Source organism: Dipteris shenzhenensis, chromosome 20 (assembly GCF_047967505.1).
Source record: "Dipteris shenzhenensis isolate YYH24624 ecotype China chromosome 20, Dip_SZ_1.0, whole genome shotgun sequence".
NCBI classification, from domain to species: Eukaryota; Viridiplantae; Streptophyta; class Polypodiopsida; order Gleicheniales; family Dipteridaceae; genus Dipteris; species Dipteris shenzhenensis.
Genome location: NC_141615.1, coordinates 35,914,273 through 35,940,133, shown reverse-complemented (window position 1 = coordinate 35,940,133; position 25,861 = coordinate 35,914,273). Strand labels below are relative to the sequence as shown.

At 43.7% G+C, this 25,861-nt stretch overlaps 1 protein-coding gene across 2 annotated transcripts; it reads right to left on the bottom strand.

Annotated features, from left to right (window-relative positions):
• Positions 1-319: 319 nt before the first annotated feature.
• Positions 320-25,748, bottom strand: LOC147889588 (alpha-(1,4)-fucosyltransferase-like). Of its 2 annotated transcripts, XM_087391445.1 has the most exons (4): positions 25,652-25,748; positions 24,886-25,447; positions 1,312-1,485; positions 320-1,198 (listed from the first exon to the last, which is right to left on the bottom strand). In XM_087391445.1, the coding sequence occupies exons 2-4, from the start codon at positions 25,387-25,389 to the stop codon at positions 632-634; spliced, it is 1,245 nt and encodes a 414-aa protein (XP_087247571.1). In that variant the 5' UTR covers positions 25,390-25,447; positions 25,652-25,748; the 3' UTR covers positions 320-631. The 2 variants fall into 2 exon arrangements, with proteins under 2 accessions (XP_087247571.1, XP_087247573.1); XM_087391447.1 differs by lacking the exon at positions 25,652-25,748 and having other exon boundaries at positions 24,886-25,531.
• Between the last annotated feature and the right edge of the window lie 113 nt (positions 25,749-25,861).

The window sequence follows — 25,861 nt, the reverse complement described above, 5'->3', positions numbered from 1 at the left end:
ACATGCTATTCCTGATCTCGAAATTTGAAAAACTCACTTCAAAAGTACAAAAGAGCATTGCTTGTGCTCAAAACCTTAGTGCGTACTGTTTCTAGCTGGCTAAAACCCTCAATGGTCTTACAATCAAAATCTATTTGCTGGCCAACACAGGAATATAACAGCATGCATTAAGCCTTGTCAAACTTCAAGTTGTCAATCGAATCTATAGGTCGTATCTAAAAGTGCCCCAGCAACGGAACCTCCTTGGCAAAACACATAGATTACTTTATTTATGCAAATTGTGTGGATGGCTTCACAAGCTTAGTGCGTACTGCTTGTGCTCAAAACCTTAGTGCATACTGTTTCTAGCTGGCTAAAACCCTCAATGGTCTTACAATCAAAATCTATTTGCTGGCCAATACAGGAATATAACAGCATGCATTAATAAGCCTTGTCAAACTTCAAGTTGTCAATCGAATCTATAGGTCGTATCTAAAAGTGCCCCAGCAACGGAACCTCCTTGGCAAAACACATAGATTACTTTATTTATGCAAATTGTGTGGATGGCTTCACAAGCTTTTAAAAACTTGGTTTTAAACTGCCATGATCACATACAAAATTGGGCAACTAGGAGAGCAGGAAAAACCTTCGACTAGCGAGCTGGAGCATTCTTTCCTCCCGATTTGCTGACTACAGCACACAATCTGCAAGGTAATGAATCCAGGCTGACAGCCCTTGTTTGGTGGTACTTTCCCATAAGTCCACATCTTCGCCAAGCATGATATCCAGCATATAGGACTGGATCAGCTGCCACCTTCTTTACATATGCTGCCAAACTCTCTGATGTTTTAAATTTTGAACCATCAATGATAGAGTTTGGAGGGACTAGATCCCACACATTTGGAGCACCAAAGTATATAGGTATAGCCCCTGCATCTAAGGCATAGAAGAGCTTCTCTGTAACATAACTCTCTGTAAATGTGTTCTCAATGGCCAGTACGAACTTGTAATGTGACATGGCACAATGGAGATGATTGGACCAATACGAGTTATCACCATAGCTTGTGCATTCAGGGTACATGCTGAATATCACGTTTTGACCACCTACATTGTTCAAGCATTTACCAAAAGAGTGGTGAGGCAAATAGGAGAGTAGCTCTTTTGCAACAGAATCTCTGGCAGCCAGGCAACGTGATGAAGACCAGTACACCAGAACATCCTGAAAAGAAAGAAGCCATATCAGGACAGAAAATTCTTCATTTTGCCCAGCTTAACTGGTCAATACAAAACGTTGCCATGGATTCTAGATTGAAATCTACAAAAAAAACTCACATTTCTCTTGATTGGCGATGTGAAATAGCTTCTATGAATATGAAATGAAGCTCCTGCATATGTCGCTTGCACAGTGTCATCAGCATGATAGCTTACAAATATATCCTCAAATCCTGTAGACTTTCTTCCTGCTTCTAGGTCTATGTAGACTCTCAAAGGTTCCCTTTGGTGTCTCTGTTGAAGCAAACAGGGCAATGGCAGATAAACAACACACACTCTGGTACCAGAAAAAAGAAGCTGATAACATGGAACATTTGTTTAATGGCCTTGCACGAGTTACAAGGAATGATTCAAAAGCAAGAAACCAAATTAAAACGCTCCAAATGCCTTCATTGGACAGACCTTAATTCTTTGAAAGGCCACTTCCTGATCCAAAATAGAGGTTTCTCTAAGGCATTCTTCGCTGCAAATACCAGTTTATGAATGCTACATTTACATGTCTTTTTACAACTACAAAACACACCCTTCATTGTAGATAGCAAATGTCACAACTTTGCTTTCGCAAACCCCTCCCCCCAATTGAGAGAAAGAAAGAAAGAAAGAAAGAGAGAGAGAGAGAGAGAGAAGGGGGGGGGGGGGGGGAGAGAGAGAGAGGCTAGGAAGATTGACTCATCCAAAGCCTTCTCTCTATCAGGCCACTCCGCCCAGCCCATTGCTCCTCCGTTCCTCTGCTCCTTGCTCTCATCCCACTCATTCATTCTTCCGCTCAGGCTGTTTTTGGGCTGTTGCTTAGGCATCATTGCCAAACAAAAGGACATCTATCGGTCTACCACTCATGCCATTTACTCTGTTAGCTACAACCTCTCTCTCTCTCTCTCTCTCCCCCCCCCCCCCCCCCCTTCACAGTGTCCCTCAGTGCCTCCCTCACAGTGCCGCCCAGCCCTTCCCCCCCCTGGCACAGCAGAGCATCGCTGCTCAGGCCCACCCCCCTCGTGCAGCACCACTCAGCCCCCCCTCTCAGCTCTGCTGCCTCTCAGCCCCCCTCCTCGCTCAGCAGGCCCACCCCCGCAGCCTTTCCTCACTCTCCCCATCCTGAGTTTGAGCTGCTCCCCCCAGCTCAACTCACAGGTTAAAAACAGCCAGAGGGGCCCTGCAGTTCAGGCCAATATGGAACGGAGAAGGTCCCAACCACCAGTCCTGCCATCTTGACTCCAGTAAAGAGGCTATTGTACTCTGCCATCACCTCTGCCCTGATGCCCACCCTTTATGCTATGACCTATCAAGACAGCAGAGCAAACATACAGTCAGACTAGACCCATAAGAACAGATTTATTTTCTGCAGCAGAAGCTTAAGCTCAAGTTTCAACTTGCCTCGTTGGAGAGGAAATCCCTTGGCATGGGAAATTTTTGAAAACAGAAGGTAACCCAGGAGGTAATGCAAAAATTCAATGCAGCAGTACCTGCACCGCAGTTGGTATCCACTGTTCAAGATATGGTCACCACCCAAATCAAGTCCATGAAGCATCAAAATACAGCAGCAGTATACAATAAAATCAATACATGGGATGTGTATACAGTATGGGGATGTAAAAGAACAGGAAACCAGGGCTTCCAATTCCCTCGGTCTACTCATAGCGAGCTGCCTGACGGCTATTAATTACCCAGACCAACACTATGTTGCTCTCTTTGTATATAAGGTCACCAGACACCAATGCAGACTTGCAAGTTGTACGCCTCAATAGGGATCTGGACAGTAAGTGATCACAGAAGCTATAGGTCTCATACTGTCCACCAACCTGAGAACAGCTCTACCATTTGTTTCACCTTTGAGCTTGAGTTTTTTGGCATTTCTTGCACCCATCAACATTCCAGCATGTTCATCCCAATGCAATTGCTGTCCTTCGAGGGAGTTTTTACATTTGGCATCATCTGATGGAGGGAGTGGTACAGTCTCACATGGTCCACAGTCCTGGCTCTCAAGGCCCGGCATAAGCTACCCACTAGCACGCTAATGGGCTGCAAGGTACATGCTTCATGCCTCATTATCCTAGGGATGCAATGCACATTACACTTCTCTCAAAGTAGTGCCACATGGCTCAAATGGAAAAGAGGTACTGTCACTTACATCTGACAGCTGGCTCCCCATATAGTGTGTCCACATCCATCAAGAGTGATTGATACCTTGGGTGCATTCTTTTGCTCAAATAATTTGATAGCTCCATTGTCATATTGAGCACAGTTGCACCAATGCTTAACATTTTGAATACATCACCAGTGACCAATCAGTGAAGGCCCACAATGTGCCATTGAGACAAGGTGTTGGAGTACAGGGGTCGAATTTCAATGACCCACCTGCGAACCCCATATGAGGAGGACCCAATGGCTTGACGCTTGTAGGAGATATGGGTGTAAAGAGAGGCTTGTTGGGATATCTCAAGGTGTATGCCTCAGGCACACCTTGGTTTCTATGTGTGAGTGCTAGAGGCACAGTTAGGTGCCCACAAGCACAGTTAGGTGGTGGAAGAGCCACATAGGATGATTGAGAGAATCTAGGAGCAGATTGAGGAGATGATTGTGGAGCTCTGAAGTCATCAGTGATGTCAGTGAGCATGTATGAGGTGCCTACTTAAGGACCTCACTCTTCTTCATTCTACAAGCAAGTAATGCAAGTATTCTGAGTTTGTGTCCACTCTACTCTTTCCTTTCACTTTACCAACATGGTATCAGAGCCCTTTGATCCCCCTTGAGCCCATTTCGGCCACATCATCATCTTCTTCTTCATCTTCTTCTTCCCCATCTTCCTCCTTCTTCCCAAAATCTTTGAGAGCTTGGTTCTCCGCCTACAAACGACCATTGCTCAAACCCTCTGAGCTGGAAACTCCTCTAGTATGGGCGAACTTTCACCTGCAAGCAATTGAAGAAAAAACGTCTGTGGTGGCTGCCATTCCCCAAACAGCACATTTTTCGCCATTTCTTCTACTGCTCAATACTCCCTGCCTGCTCCGCCATTGCCTGAGCCCTCTTAGGAGTAGATGGGCGACCTCAAGACGAAGATTTTGAGCCATTTTTCAGCTCATTTGGTTCAGTAACGAGGGAGAAATCGTCAAAACTCAGGTTCAGCCTGTAGCAACTCTCCCGGGCAAAAGTGCGCACCATTTCGTCCAACCTCTGTGCTGGACCCTCTCTGGTATATGAGCTTTCTTTTGCTTCAGAAAGCCCTCTTTTCCTTGCTTTGAAGAGTGAGCTACAAGCCCTCCAAGCTCAGCCTTTTAGTTTTGACAGTTTTGGACAAGTTTTTGAAGATGATGCTACATAAAATGCTACTCTAGCATTTTTGGTTTTTTGAAACTTTCAATAACTTCAGTACAAGTGTGGCTTCAGTTTTGTTTTGAATTGCTAGACCTGGTTTTAATTGGAAAGTATTCATTTTAGCCACTTCTATGAAGCATGTAAGAAGAAGCATCATTGATTGAATATTGGTCACTAGTCTTTGCTACATCAAGTGCTCATATTTTGGAAGTCTTTCAGTTATTTTTTGCCTTGTAAGAGAGATAGACACTGCCCAATATCTGGGTTAGACCCTCTCATGGCTACCCTATTGAATCTAGAGAAGTTCAATGGAAAGGGCTTCCACACATGGCAAATGAAGGTGAAATTTGCATTGATGAGGGAGAACTTATGGGGACTTGTCAAACCGACTCCTACCGCTTCTTCTACGGCCTCCAATGCTGAAGAATCCTCAACTCCGACACGACCGGCAAGGGATCCAGCTAGAGAAGAAAAAGCATACGGTATCATTGCTCTTGCTTTAGGAGATGATTATATTCACCACATCTCTGACTTAGAGTCTCCTTCAGAAGCTTGGCAGAAGCTTGACATGATTTTTTGTGCTAGCTCTCACATCTCTAAATTATCACTTAAAATCTCTTTCTTTGAATTGAAGATGGTTAGTGGCACTACTTTGGCAGCTCATGTCAACTATATGCGGAGTCTTATGACTCAATTAGCTTCTATCAACTCTCCTATTACTCCAGATGATGCTATGGCAGTGTTACTTAAGAGTATGCATGAAGATTATGATCACATAGTTACCACTTTGAAAAATCTTCCTAATCCTAATCCTAATCTTGAAGGTATTATCTCTGCTCTCCAAGAAGAAGAAAGGCATATGGAGCTCAGGAAAGGCAATGACACTGTTTATGCTGTAAAAGTCCAGAAGGGCAAGTATACTCCTTGCAATCACTGTGGAAAGACAAATCACCTTTCAAAGGACTGCTTCAAAATTAATCCATGCAAGCACTGTGGCAAGAACAACCATAATGAGAAGTTTTGCAGAGCCAAAGCAAAGACAGAAAATGCAAATCTACTTTCAGTTGATAAGCCTCCACAAGATGAGGCATCCTTTGAAGATTATGCATTTTAAAACATCTCTATGCTCCAGATCTCTCTTTTTATGTCAAGGTACTCAGCCTGGATAGTCCTCCAAAATGAATGAAATAAACTATTGTGTTTTTGTGTGTTTTATAACACCTCTGGTCACCTTATGATGTAGGCCATGTGTATGTTTTGCTCCATGGTACCTCCTGTAGACATTGTGTGCATGTACATGCAGGGGAGATAACCATTGGAAGGTCTTTTTGTATCCCTTTTTGTTTACCTTACACCCATGGGAACCCTTGCTAGCATGAGAACCTAGCCATAGATTTATCCTTGACCACCATGAGATGGCATGAGAAACTATGAGACTAGATGTATCCTTAACATAGCCTGAGGCATTCCCTTGAGGGGGGGTTTGTTGGGATATCTCAAGGTGTATGCCTCAGGCACACCTTGGTTTCTATGTGTGAGTGCTAGAGGCACAGTTAGGTGCCCACAAGCACAGTTAGGCGGTGGAAGAGCCACATAGGATGATTGAGAGAATCTAGGAGCAGATTGAGGAGATGATTGTGGAGCTCTGAAGTCATCAGTGATGTCAGTGAGCATGTATGAGGTGCCTACTTAAGGACCTCACTCTTCTTCATTCTACAAGCAAGTAATGCAAGTATTCTGAGTTTGTGTCCACTCTACTCTTTCCTTTCAGTTTACCAACAAGGCTGCCATGTTGGACACACTGTATCGGTGCCACATGGGCAGAACTAGATGGAAAAAAGGTAGTGTCACTTTTATCTGATAGCTGCATCCACATATAGTGTGTCCACATCCCTCAAAAGTGATCAATACCTTGGGTGCATTTTTTGCTCAAATCATTTGATAGCTCCATTATCATATTGAGCACAGTTGCACCAATTCTTAACATTTTGAATACATCACCAATGACCAATCAGTGAAGGCCCAAAGTGTGCCATTGAGACTGGGCGTTGGAGTACAAGGGTTGAATTTCAATGGCCCACCTGTGAACCCAAATACGAGGAGGGCCCGATGGCTTGACGCTTGCAGGAGATATGGGTGTAAGAGACGATGCCATGTTGGACATACTATATTGGTGCCACATGGTCAGACCTAGGTGGAAAAGAAGCTCTAAATGGACCATCATAGGGTAGCAGCATGGCTGCTGGGAAGCATGATATCCAGTCATGCGGGCTGGTTATGGAGCTATATGCTTGAACCAGCACGGAGGGACAGGTAAGCATGAATGTGGACAGCGGATCTGGCCCTGGAACAGGACAGATCAGTGAACCAAAATAGCCCAAGGCTGGGGCTGGACAAGCGCCCGGCAAATGGGAGGTTTCGAGGGAGCATTCATATGCCCATGCCTGGTCAGCCAGAAAGGTTGTCCGGACTGGCTCTAAATAAGATCAGTCAACCCTTTAAGAGGGTCGTCCAGATAGACAGACTGCAGATTGGTCTCCGTGGTGGGTTGGAGCCCTTCTACGATCAGCTATATGCAGCGGGTAAGGTCTATAGACAGACTAATCAGCGTGCTTATGTGGCTGGTCAGCTGGTCAGCCAGTTTGGGAGGCGGGGGCAGACCAGCATTAAAAGAAAGGGAGCCTTGTGCCCATTGTCCCTCGATCTAGAGAAGCTACCAAAGATCTTAATAAGCACGTGGCAAAGCAGGAAAAAGAGACGGGAATTTCTGAACAGCTACAGCAGCCCTCTGAAGTTTAAAAGCGGCAAGGGCTGCAAGTGTTGGCACTCAAGAGAAACATCCATCTTGTAAGAGACTGGCCTATTTTGGTGCAATATAGATATGGTATTTTGGCCTCCTATTTGCTATATATACTGCTTTAGATCTAAGATGTTCTTTGAGTTAGAGTTTTCCTCCTGAGACATCACAAGACTTGACCATAGACTTCATTCCTGTAAGTATAAACTACCTTTACAATGTGAACAAGTCACAACACGAAGATGTTCATAAGCAATTCCAGTTTTAAACATAGTTTGACTCGATTAAGCAGTCCACCGTTCTGTTCACCAATGCTGCTTTTCTTAAAGAGAATGGGATGGAAAATGTGTGTGGACGTATAAGGCTCTAAATAGGATGACAATCGAGTATCAATTCAGTAATGCATAAATTGATGAGATGTTGGACAGCTTAAACAGAGCAAGAATTTTCAGCCGAATAGACCTATAGACTGGATAACATCTCACAATATACATAAAACCGCTTTCCAGCCAGACTTCACAAGGTCTTTCTGAACACCTAGTGGTACCCTTTGGATTGAGAAATGCTCCTATTAGTTTCAATCAGATAATGAGTAGAATCTTTATAAAGTATGGGTTATCCATTGGCAAATTCTTTCATGGTATCATAATTCACAGTAAGAACAAAGGAACGCACAATAAGGTTACATTATTTCTTCATAAGATTTATTCATCACTTAGCACACAAGTGAGCCACTTTGCATGCCTAGACAAGGAAAGATAGAGTATTCACGTGGGATTTTAAAGAAAAGGCAGCCTACAAGAATTAAAAGCCCTAACATCAGCTACAATTTTGGTAACACCTCACTTAACAAAAACATTAGAGCTGATGTGCTTCATTTTGGATGCATCTGTTCCATAATTGATCCAAAAACGACTTCTTCAACATCCTACAACCCTGCTGCTCCTCCCAACCACCTGCTTCTCCCCTCTACTTCCGCCCTGCCTCCTCTCTCCTGCCTGCATTTCCTGAAACCTTAACCTGTTAGAATTATTATTATATTCTAGCAGTGACCAATGTAATGTAATAAGTAGGTTAGGGGCACTTTTCCCTCATTTAGAGGTTTTTCCCCCTAACCACAGTTAGTTCACTAACTACGGTTAGTGAAGGATAAGGTTTTGTCACTTAGACAAAACCTATCCCACTTCTTGTATTACTCACTTCATCTATTGCAAACAGTCGTTCAGCTCTCTTGCTCTCTCACTCTCTCTTTCTCACATTTGGTATCAACGCAGCAAGACCCTGCTCCTAGCTCAACAACTCCCTGCTCTTTGCTCAACATCCGACGTACAGTCCGTACGACCTGCAAGTACCATCACTGCTCTTCCGTACAGTTCGTACCTTTTGCTTGTAGTTCGTCCGTACAGCCATACAGCAGCCCACGCTGCTGTCTGTACGCCCGTACTAGCGACGAAGCTCCAGCCATACAGCCTGTCGTACATCAGCCCGTGAACAGCCGTACAACGTCCGTACGCTGTACGGATTTCGAGTTTGCCGTACAGCCACACGTGCAGCCCATACCTACCATCCGTACAGTACCTGCGCTGACTGGCCGTACACTCCTGCGTCAGCCAGCCATACAGAGATGCGTCAGTCAACCGTACGTCCGTACACCTCCAACCATACAGAGCCGTACAGTCTTGTGTCAGTCAATCGTACGTCCGTACACCTCCAGTAGCCGTAGCAACCGTACATCCATTCAGCACCAGCTGTACTTCCATACAACAGCAGCCCGTTCAATTATCTGATGTACAATTATTTTGTTTCGGAGCAGATTTTCTTAGCAGACTAGTTGCAGGAAACTGTGCATTTCAATTTGGGCAGCTGATTTGAGAAGGAAGTTGAGCATTTTGTTAAATTTGGGGCGTTTGTCAAACTGCCCCAAGTTGTGCTCAATTTCATTTTTAAAATTTAGGGCATTTTGTATTCGTGGGTAGACATTTACAGTTGGTTGTTTGGCAGACCTTTTTGTGCATTTGAGCCATTGTTTGGCTGTAAAATTTGGGGCTTTTGCAATTGGATTGCAATTTTGTAGAAGAAGAGTAATTTGGGAGCTTTGCAAGCTTTTTGGACTCAATTTGAGTTACATTTGAGCACATTGGCAGTAGAATTTACTCCTTTTGCAGATAAATTGCAAATTGGGGCTTTCAGCCAATTTGCCCCTTTTGAGTTACAATTTCTTGCAAAATTTTGGGGTTTTTTGCTTTACACAGCAATTTCTTGCATTTTTTGGGCTTTCAGGAAATTCGCCCTCTTTTGGATGCAATTTCCCTAAAGAAATTGGGGCTTTTGGCATTCGGATGCAATTTGGCAGTGTAAAAGCATTTTGGGACTGTTGCAGCCAATTTTGGACTCATTTTGAGTGACATTGCAGACAGTTGCAAATTCTGCAATGTTTTTTGGAAGTTTTGGAGAGCATTTGCAAAACAATTGAAGTGCATTCTGAGCCTTTGACAAGCTATGACAGTATTTGTCACTGTGGGCAGATTTTTCTTTGCAGATTTTACTTGTGCATTTTATATCCCAAGAAGGGATTTCACTTGGTCAGTCTGCTGTATTTTTTGATATTTTATGGTATAAATGGCTCAGAACAACTCCAATGAGATGTTCGGGGTTCTCACATAGGAGGATAAGTTGGATGGCACCAACTACTCCTTGTGGAGTTTCATGGTTCGCAATATCTTGGTTGGCAGACATCTTCAGGATTATGTCAATGGAGATGAAGCAAGACCAGATACAGCGACTACACCTGTCACTCCTACAACTGGAGGCAGGGGTAGAGGTACAAATGCAGCACAGGTGGTTGGAGCAGTCGCTCCAAGAACTCCCACAGCAAAGCAGAAAAGATGGGACTCTAGGGATGCACAAGCTCTTTCAGTAATCTCTCTTTCTGTCAAGAGGTTCATTATACCTCATATCCGGTCATGCAGGACATCTATGGCAGCTTGGGAGATACTAGAGAGTATGTTTGCAGCAAGAAATGATGCCAGAGTTTCCTTTCTGAAGCGAGAACTTTCCCATACACATATGGAGGAGGGAGATTCCATGAATTCTCACCTCACAAAGCTTCAGGACCTCAGGGAACAATTGCTGAATATTGATGAAGTCATTCCGGATTCAGAGATGATCACCACCACTCTGAACTCTCTTCCTGAGTCCTATCTCGGTTTCCACACCTCGCTGAATTTGTCATTGAGGGGGGGCAGCAATCCTCTCTCCTTTCACGAGTTGGTAGGACTTCTGTTGCAGGAGGAACAAACTCGTAGAAATATGGCAACTCGAGCTGGCGAGCATGCTATGCTCTCCAAATTCAAGCCCAAGGGTAAAGGGCAGCAAAAACCACATGCCAATCAGCCCACACATCAGCATAAAGCTGATTCTCGACAGCCTTCTTATAAGGCAAAGGGTGATACAAATAAGTAGAAAAAGAAGGGCATCTGTCATTATTGCAAGAAGCCAAGTCATTATATTGGAGAGTGCAAGAAGCGCATAGCCAAAGAGAAGAAAAGGGATTCTGGTATGGCTGTATCAGATGCATCAGTTCCACATTCTCATGATGGCGGAGATGTTACAGCCAAATTGGTTGAAGAGCACTATGCCTTTCTGTCTTGCACTTCAGATTTTTCAGTGGGTAGTTCTGATATTACAGCCAGTAAAGATGATGACCCATATGCTTTCTTGACTTGCAGTTACGATCCTTCAAAGGATGAATGCTCCTTAAGTGTTGATGAGACACTTCATACTTGGTATTTTGACAGTGGTGCTTCAAAGCACATCACTTCCAAGAAGGGTCTGTTTGTAACTCTGCATTCTTCACCCACCAAGAAGAAGGTAACTTGTGCGAATAATTCTTCTTATTCAGTGTGTGGAGTAGGAGACATTATTCTCACATCCACTGATGGCACAGATTTCAGAATTTCAGATGTACTCTATGTACCAGGGATAAAGAAGAAATTGCTTTCAGTGTCCTCACTCAATAGAGGAGGATTTCAAGTTGTTTTTTATGATGACAAGTATGCAGTCAGAGACAAAGAAAATGACTATGCTTTGATGTTGTCTGGCACTTTGTATCGGGGTCTTTTTCAGCTTGATCTATATGAAAAAAGATCCCATCTTGCATTATCAGTTAGCACTCCCACTGCTGCGATGCAGAATGCGGAGTTATGGCATGCTAGGTATGGGCACATGAACTATGGCAGCTTAATGACACTTCAAAGGCATGATATGGTTGATGCATTGCCTCCCTTTAAGTCGCCTCCTCCTCATGCATGTGAAGGCCGCATTCTTGGCAAAATGCATAGACTTCCATTCAAAAAGGATGGTGCAGTGAAAGCTACACGAAAATTACAGCTTATTCACAGTGATGTCTGCGATCCCATGAGGACACCTGCTTTTGGGGGTTATCTCTATTTTGTTACATTCATAGACGACTTTACCAACTACACTTGGGTCTATGGTCTCAAGGCAAAATCAGAAGTGTTTATGCATTTCAAACACTTTGTGGCTATGGTTAAGAATGAGACAGGACTCAAGGTACAGACACTTCGAACAAATCGAGGGGGGGAGTATATGTCTCATGAACTTGAGACATTTTTGAAAGAAAAAGGCATCATGCATCAGCTTATAGTGAGGCTTACACCTCAACAGAATGGCAAACCTAAGCGGAAAAATCGCACCGCCATGGAAATGGACAGATGCATGCTCACAAGTAAGAAGTTGCCTCACAGGTTTTGGCTGGAAAGCCTCATGTGTGCCAACTATATTTTAAATCGGGCTCCTACAAAGGCTTTGAAGACAATCAGTCCCTATGAGGCATGGCATGGGAGAAAGCCTTCAGTGGACCATTCCAGAGTTTTTGGTTGTGTTGCATATGCCCATGTGCCTGTGGAGTTCAGACACAAGTTGTCAGATAAGGCACTCAAATACATTTTTTTGGGATATAGTTCACAAAGCAAAGGCTATCGTCTCTACAATCTTGCTACACTCAAGATTTTTGTTAGTAGAGATGTTATATTCTCTGAAAATTCTGCACATACGCATGCTGAATTTCAGATTCCAACCTCTTCAGATGATGTGTTTGAGGGGATGCTTCCTATAGCATTTGGTTCCCCCGCTGAAACTCAGAATTTACAGCAACCTCCACCACATCCACACGTACAGATTCAGCCCCAGCTGAATTAGTACAACCTCAAGGTGTGGATGAAGTTGTTAGGCAAGAAATTCAAGAGATACACGCAGCAAAACAGTCCCGCATTGGTTGCTTCAGACTCTCAAGGAGAGTAAGCTTGAGGCTCCATTGCCTGGCAAGACTCGTAGTGCAGTAAGGCACATGGGGGGGGCTCTTTCAATCGAATCAGCTTATGCAGGTACTCTTCTTGATGAGGAGGAGCCTGAGACATTTGAAGAAGCAAAGGATAATGTGCATTGGATGAATGCCATGCACGATGAGTTGCAGTCCATTCATAAAAATCAGACTTGGGATGTTGTGGATTTGCCGCCAGGTAAGAATGCCATAGGTACACGGTGGGTTTTCAAAGTCAAAAGAAAGCCAAATGGGTCCATTGATCGGTACAAGGCAAGGCTGGTTGCAAAAGGATATGCTCAAAAAAAAGGGCATAGATTATGAGGAGACTTTTGCTCCTACATCCAGGATGACCACCATCAGTTCCGTTATAGCCATGGCTGCAAATTTTGAATGGAATGTTCATCAGTTGGACATTAAAACAGTTTTCCTTAATGGAGACTTGTTGGAAGAGGTTTGACGTTATAGCCATGGCTGCAAATTTTGAATGGAATGTTCATCAGTTGGACATTAAAACAGTTTTCCTTAATGGAGACTTGTTGGAAGAGGTTTATGTCAAACAACCTCCGGGCTTTGAAATTTCAGAAAATGCACATCAGGTATGCAAGCTGAATAAAGCTTTGTATGGGCTGAAACAAGCCCCACGTGCATGGTATGCCAAAATTGATGCCTTTCTAACCAGCAAGGGGCTGCACAATAGTCCAACTGAGAGCACCCTCTACATCAAGAAGGATGGGGGGGACATTTTGGTCATCATTCTTTATGTAGATGACATGCTGCTCACCAGATCAAATGAGGAAGTAATTGCACATTTCAAAGCCCAATTGAAAGCTACATTTAATATGTCAGACTTGGGCTTGTTACATTTCTTTTTGGGATCCAGTTTATTCAAGAGAAACGTGGCATTGTTATGTCTCAGTCCAAGTATGTTCAAAAGCTCTTGGACAGATTCAACATGCATGATTGCAAGCCTATGTCCACTCCCATGGAGCCAGGGCTGAAGCTTACAATGCATGATGTGGGTGAATCAATTGATGTCACACTCTATAGTCAGGCTGTTGGATGCCTCATTTATCTCTGTAATACACGACCTGATATTCAATTTTCAGTTTCTCAGGTGAGCAGGTATATGCACAGCCCAAAGATTATGCATTGGCAGGCTGTAAAACGCATCTTCCGTTACTTGCAAGGTACAAAGTCTTTTGGCTTGATGTTTCCCAAGGGGGGTGACTTGCAGATGCATGCTTACAATGACTAGATTGGGCTGGAGACTATGATACTAGGCAGTCCACCACTGGGAATTGTTTCTTTCTAGGACATGCTTGCATTTCTTGGTTGAGCAAGAAACAGTCTACAATGGCTACCTCCTCATGTGAAGCTGAGTACAGGGCAGCTTTCACAGCGACAGTTGAATGTGTTTGGCTGCGTCGTTTGTTTGCTGATCTTCATCTTTCATTGGAGGGTCCTTCTCCGATTCTCACTGATAGTCAGAGTGCTATAGCAGTGGCAAAGAATCCTGTGTTTCATGCTCGCACGAAGCACATTGAGGTTCACTATCACTATGTCAGAGAGAAGTTGCATGCAGGAGAGATCAATATGATCTATGTGTCAACACATGACAATGTTGCAGACATCTTCACCAAAGCACTTCCACGTGAAAAGTTTGAGGCATTTCGCAGTGCCCTGAACTTATCTCCTTTTGGTGATTGTTGGGAAATGATGACGTGGCATTTTTAATGGGCCCCCTAGAGGACCATGTACCTTCAGTGGCCCCCCCTAGAGTTCCAGCAGGCTCTAGTGCCTTCTACATGCTCCTTTGCCATTCCTAGACCTTCCTGGGCCTTCTAAACTTCACATGTGTGGTTTTCTCTCTCATCTTCTCCCTTTGTTGAGATTTTGGACTGGTTTTTCAACCTCCTTCAGCTGAATTCCGTTTTTCTTCATAACTCCTCACTCGTTTGGATTCCTCAACTTCCGTTTGGCCCGATGGCTTCCCCTCTACCTCCCCTTCGCAGTGATATGCTTTTCCCTCTGTGCGTTTGGTAGAACGGGCAAAGCTGAGCACTTCTTTTGCTGGTCGAATTTGCAAAAATGGCTTTTTCTGGACCTTTTTGCTTCTACAGCCTCCTGGGCCTCTCCTCTTGCAAAGCTACAGCTTTCTGTTGAATTTCGAGTGGTCCCACGCGCTGGTTGACTGGTTTTTCTCAGTTTTGGGAGACTTTCCAGCGATGAAACTTCTCCAAAACCTTCTCAATGCATTCCTCTCTAAAGCACGCTTCTTTTGAGCCCAAGAGCTCCCACTTCTTCGCAACAGAAGTGCTTCTTTTCGCATTTTTCAGTGGAATTCTTGCTGGTCGGCTTTTGTAAATGCTCTTTCTTCATGCCTTTGCACTCCTCTTTGGCTGAGAATGCAATTGGGCATTGGCTACTATGTCCTCTTGGCGACTGAGGACTTGGTTCGAGTTTTCAAGGCTTGGTGAGTTGTGATTTTGCTGCTGCAATTTCTTTTTGCCATAAGCTATTGGTTGGCCTCGTGTGCCGCCTCTTTCTTGGTTCACAGGTGCCCAAGCAGTGCTACATCAATCATTCTTTGGTTGGGTACTTTGCTGATTTTATTTTGGTTGTGAATGCCATCTGGAAACCACTCAAAGAGAGTGCAGCTGGGGTGCAGTGTGATTGCATCTAGACAACCAATGGAATTGCACTCTGAAAAGAGAATGCCTTTGGATTGAGCCTATGGGTTAAGTGCACTTATGTGATGGTGTTCTATGAATGAAATCCTTGCAAAGGCTCAGTGAATTGGGGCTGCATGCTCAATTGCAAGGAAGGTCTCCCAGATGCAACTTGTAATCATTTCAGTGTGAAATATAAAGAAATACCGAAAGGGGCACGGTGTTTGGGGCCAATCAGGTGCACTTGTCTATGTTTGTTGAGCAGGGGCATTCTAGCCTCCATCCCTTTTTCAGTGGTTTTGTTTGTGAACAAATGAGTAAATGCCAAATGGTAATCATGCAATGGTTAATGGTTGTAATATATGCTTTGTGAGCTGTAAATAAGTGATGAAGTGATTAAAGGTTTAGTTCCACTGCCCTCTGAGTGATTAGAGGCCGGTTTCATTGGTTCCATTGCCGGGATTTCACACTCTCTTCCTCAAGAGGTGGGCCTCGGTAGTTTGGTGGAAGGATATCTTTGCTGTACTTTTTGACAGCTGAATATTACAGCCATAAACATGGTGAGTACCCATGAGTAAGAGAGCTCCACAACTCCTCAAAGGAGAAGGCAAGAAAGCCTTAATGATCCAACTAGTGTACAGCTGCAAGGAGCACAACAAATGCCTTTTGACCAGGCCACACATGAAGCTACAACTCAGCTCAACAGTGATACTAGTTCTAGCAGTGAGTCAGATGATGCTACTATGTTGAATGCACAGCTTGCAAGTGCAGTGACTGCTTTGACTCAGCTGACTCAAAACTTGGCTCAGATTGTGCAAACAAATGCCAAGAAGAAGAAGAAATCAAGAAAGCACAAGCATGGAAAGAGTGAGTACACACATGCATCAGCTTCTCATGGCAGACAGCACACTCATGCATCAGTTTCCCATGAGGGACAGCCATCAAAAATGACTCAGAAACTTCCAAGAGAGAGGAATCCCCCAAAAGAGCACTTGAGAAAGAGGCACAAAAAGTACAGCCAGTGCAACAGTATGAGCAGCCAACACAAGGCCTTGGTTTGGGTACTTCTACTCCTCAAAATAATAATGTGCAGTCCATAAATGTGGCTCAGCCACATCAGCCATATTTGAGGCAACAACCTGAATATTTTGGTACAGATTCTATCTTTGATGCTATGTTGATTTCACCGCCAACTGGCATAGAAAGCAAGCCATGTATGACAATGTGGGAATGCAGCCAGGCATGCAAGCCACAGCACATGCTCCCATGCCTAATGTTCAACCAAGCATGGCTCTCCCTAGTGAAGGGAATGCTGCAAAAATACAGCCATCTTTGGGACAGCGAACATCAAATGTATATAAAGAATTTAAGGATGGTGGTTCTCATGTCAAGTTTGAGACATATAATGGAGTACAGGACAGTTACAAAGCCCTCACATTCCTTCAATAGTTTGATGCTGCATTTCTTGGGGGTTTGTTTACAGAAGCATCCAAGATGAGAAAGGTTGCCACATTTTTTAAAGGCAATGCACTTAAGTGGTACACCAACCTTATGCTTCATGGAGATGCCCCTGCTACTTGGCTGGAATTTAAGCATGTGTTCTCTTCTACTTGGCTTACTCCAACTTTTGAAGTTGAAGTACTTTCACACTGGCATGACTTGTCATACAAACTTTGCAAGAATGTTGATGATTACACCAAGAGGTTTTGGGATGTTTTGCTGCCATTGAGCTCTTACAGGCATGTTTCTTTGAAAGAGCAAATAGAGAGGTACTGTTGTGGATTACCTAGTGAGCTACGTGATTATTGCATCAAAACCAAGGTGGGTTCTATGACTCAATTAATTGAGAATGCAAGAACAGCATATGCATGGATGCAGGAGAATAATTTGGGCTTTATGGACAGCAAGAAAGAAGACAGCAAATGGGCTGCCAAACACCAGGATAAGAAAGACATAAAATCTGAAAATAAAAATTATGGCAAACGACCATTTCAAAAGGGAGGAAAAGCCCAATTCAAAGCTGGTCAAAGGCGTGGACAGCCTAATAAACAGCCCCGTACCAAGTTATCTGATGAAGAGAAAAAGTCACTCATGGAACAAAACAAATGTTTTATATGCAAAGGAGAGGGACACCGCTCTTATGATTGCCCATCCAAGAAAAGAGACAGGTCAGATGATGGTAAGAATGATGATAAACAAGCTAATCGAAAGGGCAAAAGGCCTAAACCTTCCGCAAGACTTCTTCCAAATGTGATTGGGAGTTTACCACATGCACATGATGAAGAGGAAATGAAAAAGACTGAGATGTGCAGAGCATGGGGAAAAATCAGAAATCAGAATTGTTTGTTTTTCTTTGATTCTGGGGCAAAGGTGAATTTCATAACTCCTGATATGGCAGGAAGGCTTGGCATCAAGCCTGAGGAAATGGGGCCATCCGGCATGTGTGATATGGCCAACCCTGAACTCAACACACCTGTCATTCCTATCATTGGCAAGTTGAGGATGCATATCCAAGGATATCAAGATGCAGAGGACTTCTACATTATGCCTTTGCCAGAGTGTGATGCTTTGCTTGGAATGCCTTGGATGTACAGGGTGGGGGCTGATGTGCAGATGAGAAACAAGAAGATTTATTTAACTCATAGAGGCAAAAATCATGTACTTGATGTAAAGTTGAAAGGGGAGTCCATCCCTGTAGTTTCAGCTTCTTGTATTTCCAATGTAATAAAGCGTCATATTTCAGCGTACTTGATTTTTGTCAAAGAGGACAGCCAACCAATTTAGGAAGACTCTACTCTTTCTGCTTTAGATAGAGAAAGAGCTGCTTTTATTTCAGATTTTCACGATTGTTTCTCAGATGCACTTCCTCAAGAATTACCTCCCAAGAGGCCCAAGGATCATCAAATTGATATAATTCTAGGAAGCTCACCGCCTAATATACCTCCCTATCATGTCAGTAAGGCACAACAGGAAGAGATAATGTCACAAGTGAAGGAACTCTTGGAAAAGGTATTAATACAGCCAAGTAATTCTCCTTACTGTTCCCATGTGTTGCTTGCGCAAAAGAAGGATGGCAATTGGAGAATGTGTATTGATTATAGGGCTTTGAATAAAGTCACAATTAAGAACTGTTTTCCAATTCCACGCATTGATGATATATTGGATCGGTTGGAAGGTTCCTCAATGTTCAGTCGTATTGACCTTAAAAGTGGATACCATCAAATAAGGATACGGCCTGAAGATGTCTACAAGACTACCTTCCGCACTTCATTTGGCTTATATGAGTTCCTTGTGATGCCTTTTGGTTTGACTAATGCACCTGCCACTTTCAATAGAATGATGGACAGAATTTTTAGAGCACACAGAAAGTTTGTGGAAACTTTCTTCAATGACATCATTGTGTTCTCTAAAAATGAGCGGAAGCACAGGAAACACCTCACTATTGTGTTTCAAGAGTTGAAAAGACGCAAGCTGTTAATAAACACCAAGAAAAGTGAGTTCTTTATGCATGAGATTCATTTTCTCGGTCATATAGTGTCAAAGGATGGAGTCAAGATGGATCCTGCAAAAGTTGAGGCCATAAGGAGTTGGCCAATTCTGCCAATTCTGAAAAATCTGCATGAAGTCAGAAGCTTCCTTGGATTGTGTTCATACTATCGGACGTTTATAAAGTACTTTGCAGAAATTGCTTCTCCCTTGCATGCTTTACAGAAGAAAGCAGAAATTGCTTCTCCCTTGCATGCTTTACAGAAGAAAGCTGTACCGTTTCGATGGGGACCAAAGGAAAATGCAGCTTTTGAAGAGCTGAAGCAAAAGTTGTGTTCTGAACCCATTATTATCTTGCCAGATCTTGCAAAACCCTTTGCAGTAACTTGTGATGCATGTGGGAACAGCATAGGAGGCACTTTGATGTAGGATGGCAGAGTGGTTGCATATGAGAGTAGAGTTCTCAAAGATGCTGAATTGTACTTGCAGACATACGAGAAGGAAATGTTAGCAGTTATACATGCTTTGACCACATGGAAACATTACCTTCTTGGAGCTGATTTTTATGTGCAGACAGATCATCAGTCACTTAGATATTTTCTCACGCAGAGAAAATTATCTGAAAAGCACATGAGATGGGCTAACTTCCTCTCAATGTTTCATTTTCAAATTGTACATGTGCCGGGTAACAAAAATGTCGTGGCTGATGCACTTTCCAGGAAACCACAACCTGAAGCAGTCTCCAAGAGACCCAGTGTTTCAGCAGTGAGCATTGCTTACAACAATGTGTTAGATGTGATGAAAGATCAGTATGTTAATGATGCTGATTTTTCAACTATTTATGATCAACTTTCTAATGGTCAAAGACATGATCACTATATGTTGAAAGAGGGTTTCATTTTGATGCATGGACGACTCTATGTCACTGATCAGATGCGACAGAAAGTCATAATGGAAATTCATGCTCCTTCATATGCACGACATAGGGGAATTACAGCAACAATTACAGCAGTGGAGCAATACTTCTATTGGCCATCTTTGAGGAAAGATGTGGAAGAATATGTGAGAACATGCATGGTTTGTCAGAAAGCAAAGTTTGACAGGCAGAAGGCACCTGGGTTGTTACACCCTTTGCCAATTCCGGATAGACCATGGCAAAGCATAGCTATGGATTTTGTGTTTGATCTTCCACGTACTGCTACTGGACATGATGGATTGTGGACAATAATTTGCAGGTTTAGCAAACAAGCCCACTTTGTGCCAGTAAGAAAGAAAATTACAGCAGATCAAATGGCCAAATTGTTTCTGCAACATGTCTTCAAGTATCATGGGATGCCTGAATCCATAATTAGTGATAGAGATCCGAGGATGACCAGCCTCTTTTGGAGAGGGCTGTTTGAAAATATGGGCACTACGCTGAATTTTTCGTCATCTTTTCACCCTCAGTCTGATGGACAATTGGAGCAGGAAAACTCTACCATCCTAGATATGTTTAAATGCTATGTCTCAGACCAAAAAAGCAAATGGGAGCATTATTTGCCTTTGCTGGAATATGCTTACAATAATACAATGCACACATCCACAAGTAAAGCACCTTTTGAAATAGTGAAAGGTGCCAGGAAGATACCTCCCATTTTGCATACAAAAGAGAAAATCTTCGAAGCTGATCGTTTTGTGGAAAGCCTTGAAGAGGCCTACAAGAAGATCAAATATGCCTTGCAAAGAAGTCAGGACAAGCAGAAAAGAGCAGCAGATAAGCACCGCAGGGAATTGGTATTCACAGAAGGTGATTGGGTTTTGCTACGTTTTCAAAAGGCAAGGCTGAAAAATAAGAAAGGCAAGGAAAGGTTGTACACAAAGCTGAACATGCGTTACTATGGTCCTTTCCAAGTTTCTGAAAAGATAAACGAGGTAGCTTACAGGCTGAAGTTGCCTCCCCATTGGAAGATACATAATGCCTTTCATGTGAGCTTGTTAAAGCAATATCATGCAGATGTTTCCGAGGATTTACCTGATGAGGTACAGCCTGAAGTGGAAGAATAGGATGAACTTGTGGTCCCAGAGCAGATTCTGGCACACAGAGATAGAAAGCTCAACGGTAAAGTTATCCGTCGCTACTTGGTAAAATTTCAAAATTACCCATCACTCGATGCGAAATGGATGGAGGAAGGTGAACTAGCAAATTCACCTGGGATATTGCAGCTTTACCTTGATGCTTTCCAGTTAGAGCCGACTGCAATCCGGGCTCCTACAGGTAGTTCAGCAAAGCAAGCGTCTGGAGCATTACCTAGTGTTCGAGAGGGGGGTAGCACCTCCACTCCCTCAGTACAGACGGGCTCACCGTGATTTCATGAGATCGCTTGATGACACTGTATGTTTCATCCGAGATACTGAGCTGACAATATTTGTGCTGTGAGACTTCATGATATTGATGCATCTTGACTATTGATTGCCGAGGATCACATAGATTTTGAGCAGTGTATATGAATGGATGCATGCCTCTCCTAGCCATATTTTCATTGTCTCTGTATACTATAGCTGCGGCTTTCTTATATACTCTTTCATGGTATCTTTCATGCTCGCTCTTGTGTTTTGGGACAGCAAACTGTGCTTTGCTGTTTCAAGAGAGGGATATGTCACGAGGGCGTGAAATTCTAAGTACTTTAATGTACTACAAGACTGTGACAAAGTGTTTCAAGAGAGAGGTATGTCACGAGGGCGTGAAATTCTAAGTACTTTAATGTACTACAAGACTGTGACAACTTTGGTTTTAAAAGTCCAAGCGTGGGCTTAATAATGTGTAATTAAACGCGGCATGGTGCCTAGCACATAAGCGTAATTAATCCCTAGGCCCAAAGGCATTCCAAGGAATTAAAAGAGTGGTTGTTGGGAAATGATGACGTGGCATTTTTAATGGGCCCCCTAGAGGACCATGTACCTTCAGTGGCCCCCCTAGAGTTCCAAGTGGCTCTAGTGCCTTCTACATGCTCCTTTGTCATTCCTGGACCTTCCTGGGCCTTCTAAACTTCACATGTGTGGTTTTTTCTCTCATCTTCTCCCTTTGTTGAGATTTTGGACTGGTTTTTCAGCCTCCTTCAACTGAATTCCGTTTTTCTTCATAACTCCTCACCTGTTTGGATTCCTCAACTTCCATTTGGCCCGATGGCTTCCCCTCTACCTTTCCTTCGCAGTGATATGCTTTTCCCTCTGTGCGTTTGGACTGGTTTTTCAGCCTCCTTCAGCTGAATTCCGTTTTTCTTCATAACTCCTCACCTGTTTGGATTCCTCAACTTCCGTTTGGCCCGATGGCTTCCCCTCTACCTTCCCTTCGCAGTGATATGCTTTTCCCTCTGTGCGTTTGGTAGAACAGGCAGAGCTGAGCACTTCTTTTGCTGGTCGAATTTGCAAAAGTGGCTTTTTCTAGACCTTTTTGCTTCTACAGCCTCCTCGGCCTCTCCTCTTGCAAAGCTACAGCTTTCTGTTGAATTTTGAGTGGTCCCACGCACTGGTTGACTGGTTTTTCTCAATTTTGGAGGACTTTCCGGCGATGAAACTTCTCCAAAACCTTCTCAATGCATTTCTCTCTAAAGCACGCTTCTTTTGAGCCCAAGAACTCCCACTTCTTCGCGACAGAAGTGCTTCTTTTTGGCTACTATGTCCTCTTGGTGATTGAGGACTTGGTTCGAGTTTTTAGGGCTTGGTGAGTTGTGATTTCGCTGCTGCAATTTCTTTTTGCCATAAGCTATTGGTTGGCCTCGTGTGCCACCTCTTTCTTGGTTCACAAGTGCCCAAGCAGTGCTACATGAGTCATTCTTTGGTTGGGTACTTTGATGATTTTATTTTGGAGCTTTGAAAAGCTTTGTGAATGCCATCTGGAAATCACTCAAAGAGAGTGCAGTTGGGGTGCAGTGTCATTGCATCTGGAAAGCCAATGGAATTGCACTCGGAAAAGAGAATGCCTTTGGATTGAGCCTATGGGTTAAGTGCACTTATGTGATGGTGTTCTATGCTTGAAAGCCTTGCGAAGGCTCAGTGAATTGGGGCTGCGTGCTCAGTTGCAGGGAAGGTCTCCCAGATGCAACTTGTAATCATTTCACTGTGAAATATAAAGAAATACCGAAAGGGGCGCCACAGTGTTTGAAGCCAATCAGGTGCACTTGTCTATGTTTGTTGAGCAGGGGCATTCTAGCCTCCATCCCTTTTTCAGTGGTTTTGTTTGTGAACAAATGGGTAAATGCCAAATGGCGATCATGCAATGGTTAATGGTTGTGATATATGCTTTGTGAGCTGTAAATAAGTGCTGAAGTGATTAAAGGTTTAGTTCCACTGCCCTCTAAGTGATTAGAGGCCGGTTTCACTAGCGCTCTACCTTCGCTGCCCTGTCCACCCTTCGGGTTTTCTTATTGATTGCTCCCTCTGCAAATTTGCACCCTCTCCCAGTTGCTCTCTTTGCAAATTCGCCCTCTTCCTAGCCATCCTCCTGCTGTCCAACTTCATGATTGCTGGAATTTCTGCTTCAGCCTACTTTTCCTCCAAGGGGGCTTGAGAGACCTTGGTCCTTCCCATGCAGGAGGGGGGTCTCAACATCATAGACCCAGATTTGCAATGCAAGGCCCTACTTTGCAAGTTTGTGGTTAGAGGCCTTTTGCCTGGGAAGGAGCCTTGGAAACATTAGGGCATTCAGATTTGCAGACCATCCTCAAGTGGAGATTGGATTGATAGCACTAGATGGATTTTCACCTTAGCCCGTCCCAGATCTTCGTCCTCCCCGCTTTTGGTTACTATTCTGAAAGCTTGGTCAAGCTTTAGAAGTACCCTTCGAAGAGTTACTCCCTCTTCTCTTGAAGAGATCAACAGGCAACCTATCATGTGGAACGATTGCATACTTGATGAGCATGGTAGGCAGCTTGGTTTAACTCATTATATGCAGTTGTCCAAGTGGGAGAGAGGCCTAGCCGCTTTTGTCGGCTCTTGGAAAGCCTTCAAAAGGCTTCCAGAAGATCGTCAACAACAGTTGGTCAGTCACCTCAGAGGAAGTGCAAAGAGGATACTGCAGATAGATGCAGCCTTACCCCATGATTGGGTGGTTACAGATGACAGGCCTATGGCCTACTCACTTTGGATGGGGGCTTTCTCCAAGACTGGTATTCCTCTTCAAGTCATTGCTTTCTTGGGGGCATAGGAGGATTCCTTGGTTTTTGCTGTCAGGTGGCAGGCTGTCTATTTCCTTAGATGATATTCTTTTGGGCATGTCATTTCAGCCTGTTAGGATCATAGGCTATGTGGAATAGGGCAAGGACTCCCCTTGGCATATAGACCCGAGCCCTCCTCTTTATATTTCGGGTTCATGGAGGTTGTGGGTGTCCCCATAAAGTATCTTCAGTGGGACCCCGGAGAGTGGGAATAAATTGTTGCAGAGAACCAAGAGAGGAGTCTTCCTTACTTTGGTTACACGGTCAATAAATTGGGTGAGAATGCAAGGGTCCTCTAGGGCAGCCTCTTTCAGGAGGGTTATATTCCTTCCGGAATGGAGGGGCTCCCCTTTTTCTCAGAGACTACATCAGGGTTGAGGTGGCATTTTCAGCCCTCAACTTTGGTTTCTCTCCAGCTCTTTTTGAGTTTTTGCTTACTCTTCTAGAGTGTTTTTTCTCATGACCAGCATGATATATTTCCGCATTTGAGCTTGCTCTTGCGGGTTTTTTTCATTCTTAATAGAAGTCTCTTTCATGGAAAAAAAATGCAATATTTGTGGCATAAATAATCTCCATAATGGCTATTTAAAAAACAGGATTTTATTAATTCTTTAGAAAATTACACGTGGGAAATTCACAAGAGTTTCAATCTTGGACTATACCACTCCTCTAAGGAGCAATGCTAACAATGCTAACAAAAGAACCACTTGTAATGGCCAGAATATATGTATTCCATTGATTGTAACCCAATGGAAAACGTTCCAATTCAGAAGATATGTATTCCATTGATTGTAACCCAATGGAAAACATTCCAATTGCACCAATCAGGTTGCCTACCTTTTGAGGCGGAGTCACGGTTTCGAAAAGCACTGCATCTGGGTTGTCAGCCAACACCTCGGACTTCGTCCACATGCAAGTCAAACCACAACCACAGGAGTAAAGATTATCAAGGTTGTCTGGAAGCCATGTCCACTGCTTCACGTGAATAGCTATGTGCTTCGCTTTCAGGGACTCGCATGAAACAGAATTGGGATCTTGCAAGCTCGGATTTGTTGGCAGAATACTCGTCTCCTTGTTTCGGAATCGACTGCAGCCGACTCGAGAATCCCATCGCTTGTACGCATCAAAGAGATCAGTGAAGTTATTGTTCAAGCTTAAGCCATCTTCGTGTAAAGTAGAGGTATTCTCTGCCACAGCATCACGTCCAGGAAGTGCATGGCGCACACCAGAAGAGCTGAGAACGAAAACGAGGAGTACAGAGAGCAAGGCCGTGTAACGAAGCCACGATCTTTTAAAACCCGTTTTCCAAGTGAGTGCTGTTTTCCTCCACGCGCTCCGCATTTTGCAGCGGCGTACAAAATAACCGATTGCGATGGTCACGAAGCATTCCTGGCGGGATCTGATGCAACGACAGGCAGCTCGATCATGCTATAGAATGATGCAAGCGGAAGGGGTGCAGAGCTTTGAAAGAAATAGCGAGAATTTTATGCATTCGAAGATGATTGCGTCGTGTTAAGACATGGAGATTTCGAAAATTCAGAACTGAAACATGATTGTTGAGAAAAATTCCAAGCAAAGATTGAGAATTTCTGCGAAATCGGACCTGGAAGATGCATGGGAATGGATGATCTGCAGAGTCCTGAGGATCGTTCATCTGAAGAACGATCTGCAAATCGAAAATTCGAAATCGATGCAATCGTTTATCCCAATTCTGATTTGAAGATCAAGGACTTGGGTTCTGGATGCCCTTTGACTAGTCAAACTCGGGTTAAGATCTGGTATTAGTCAAACTCGGGTTACGATCCGGCTCATT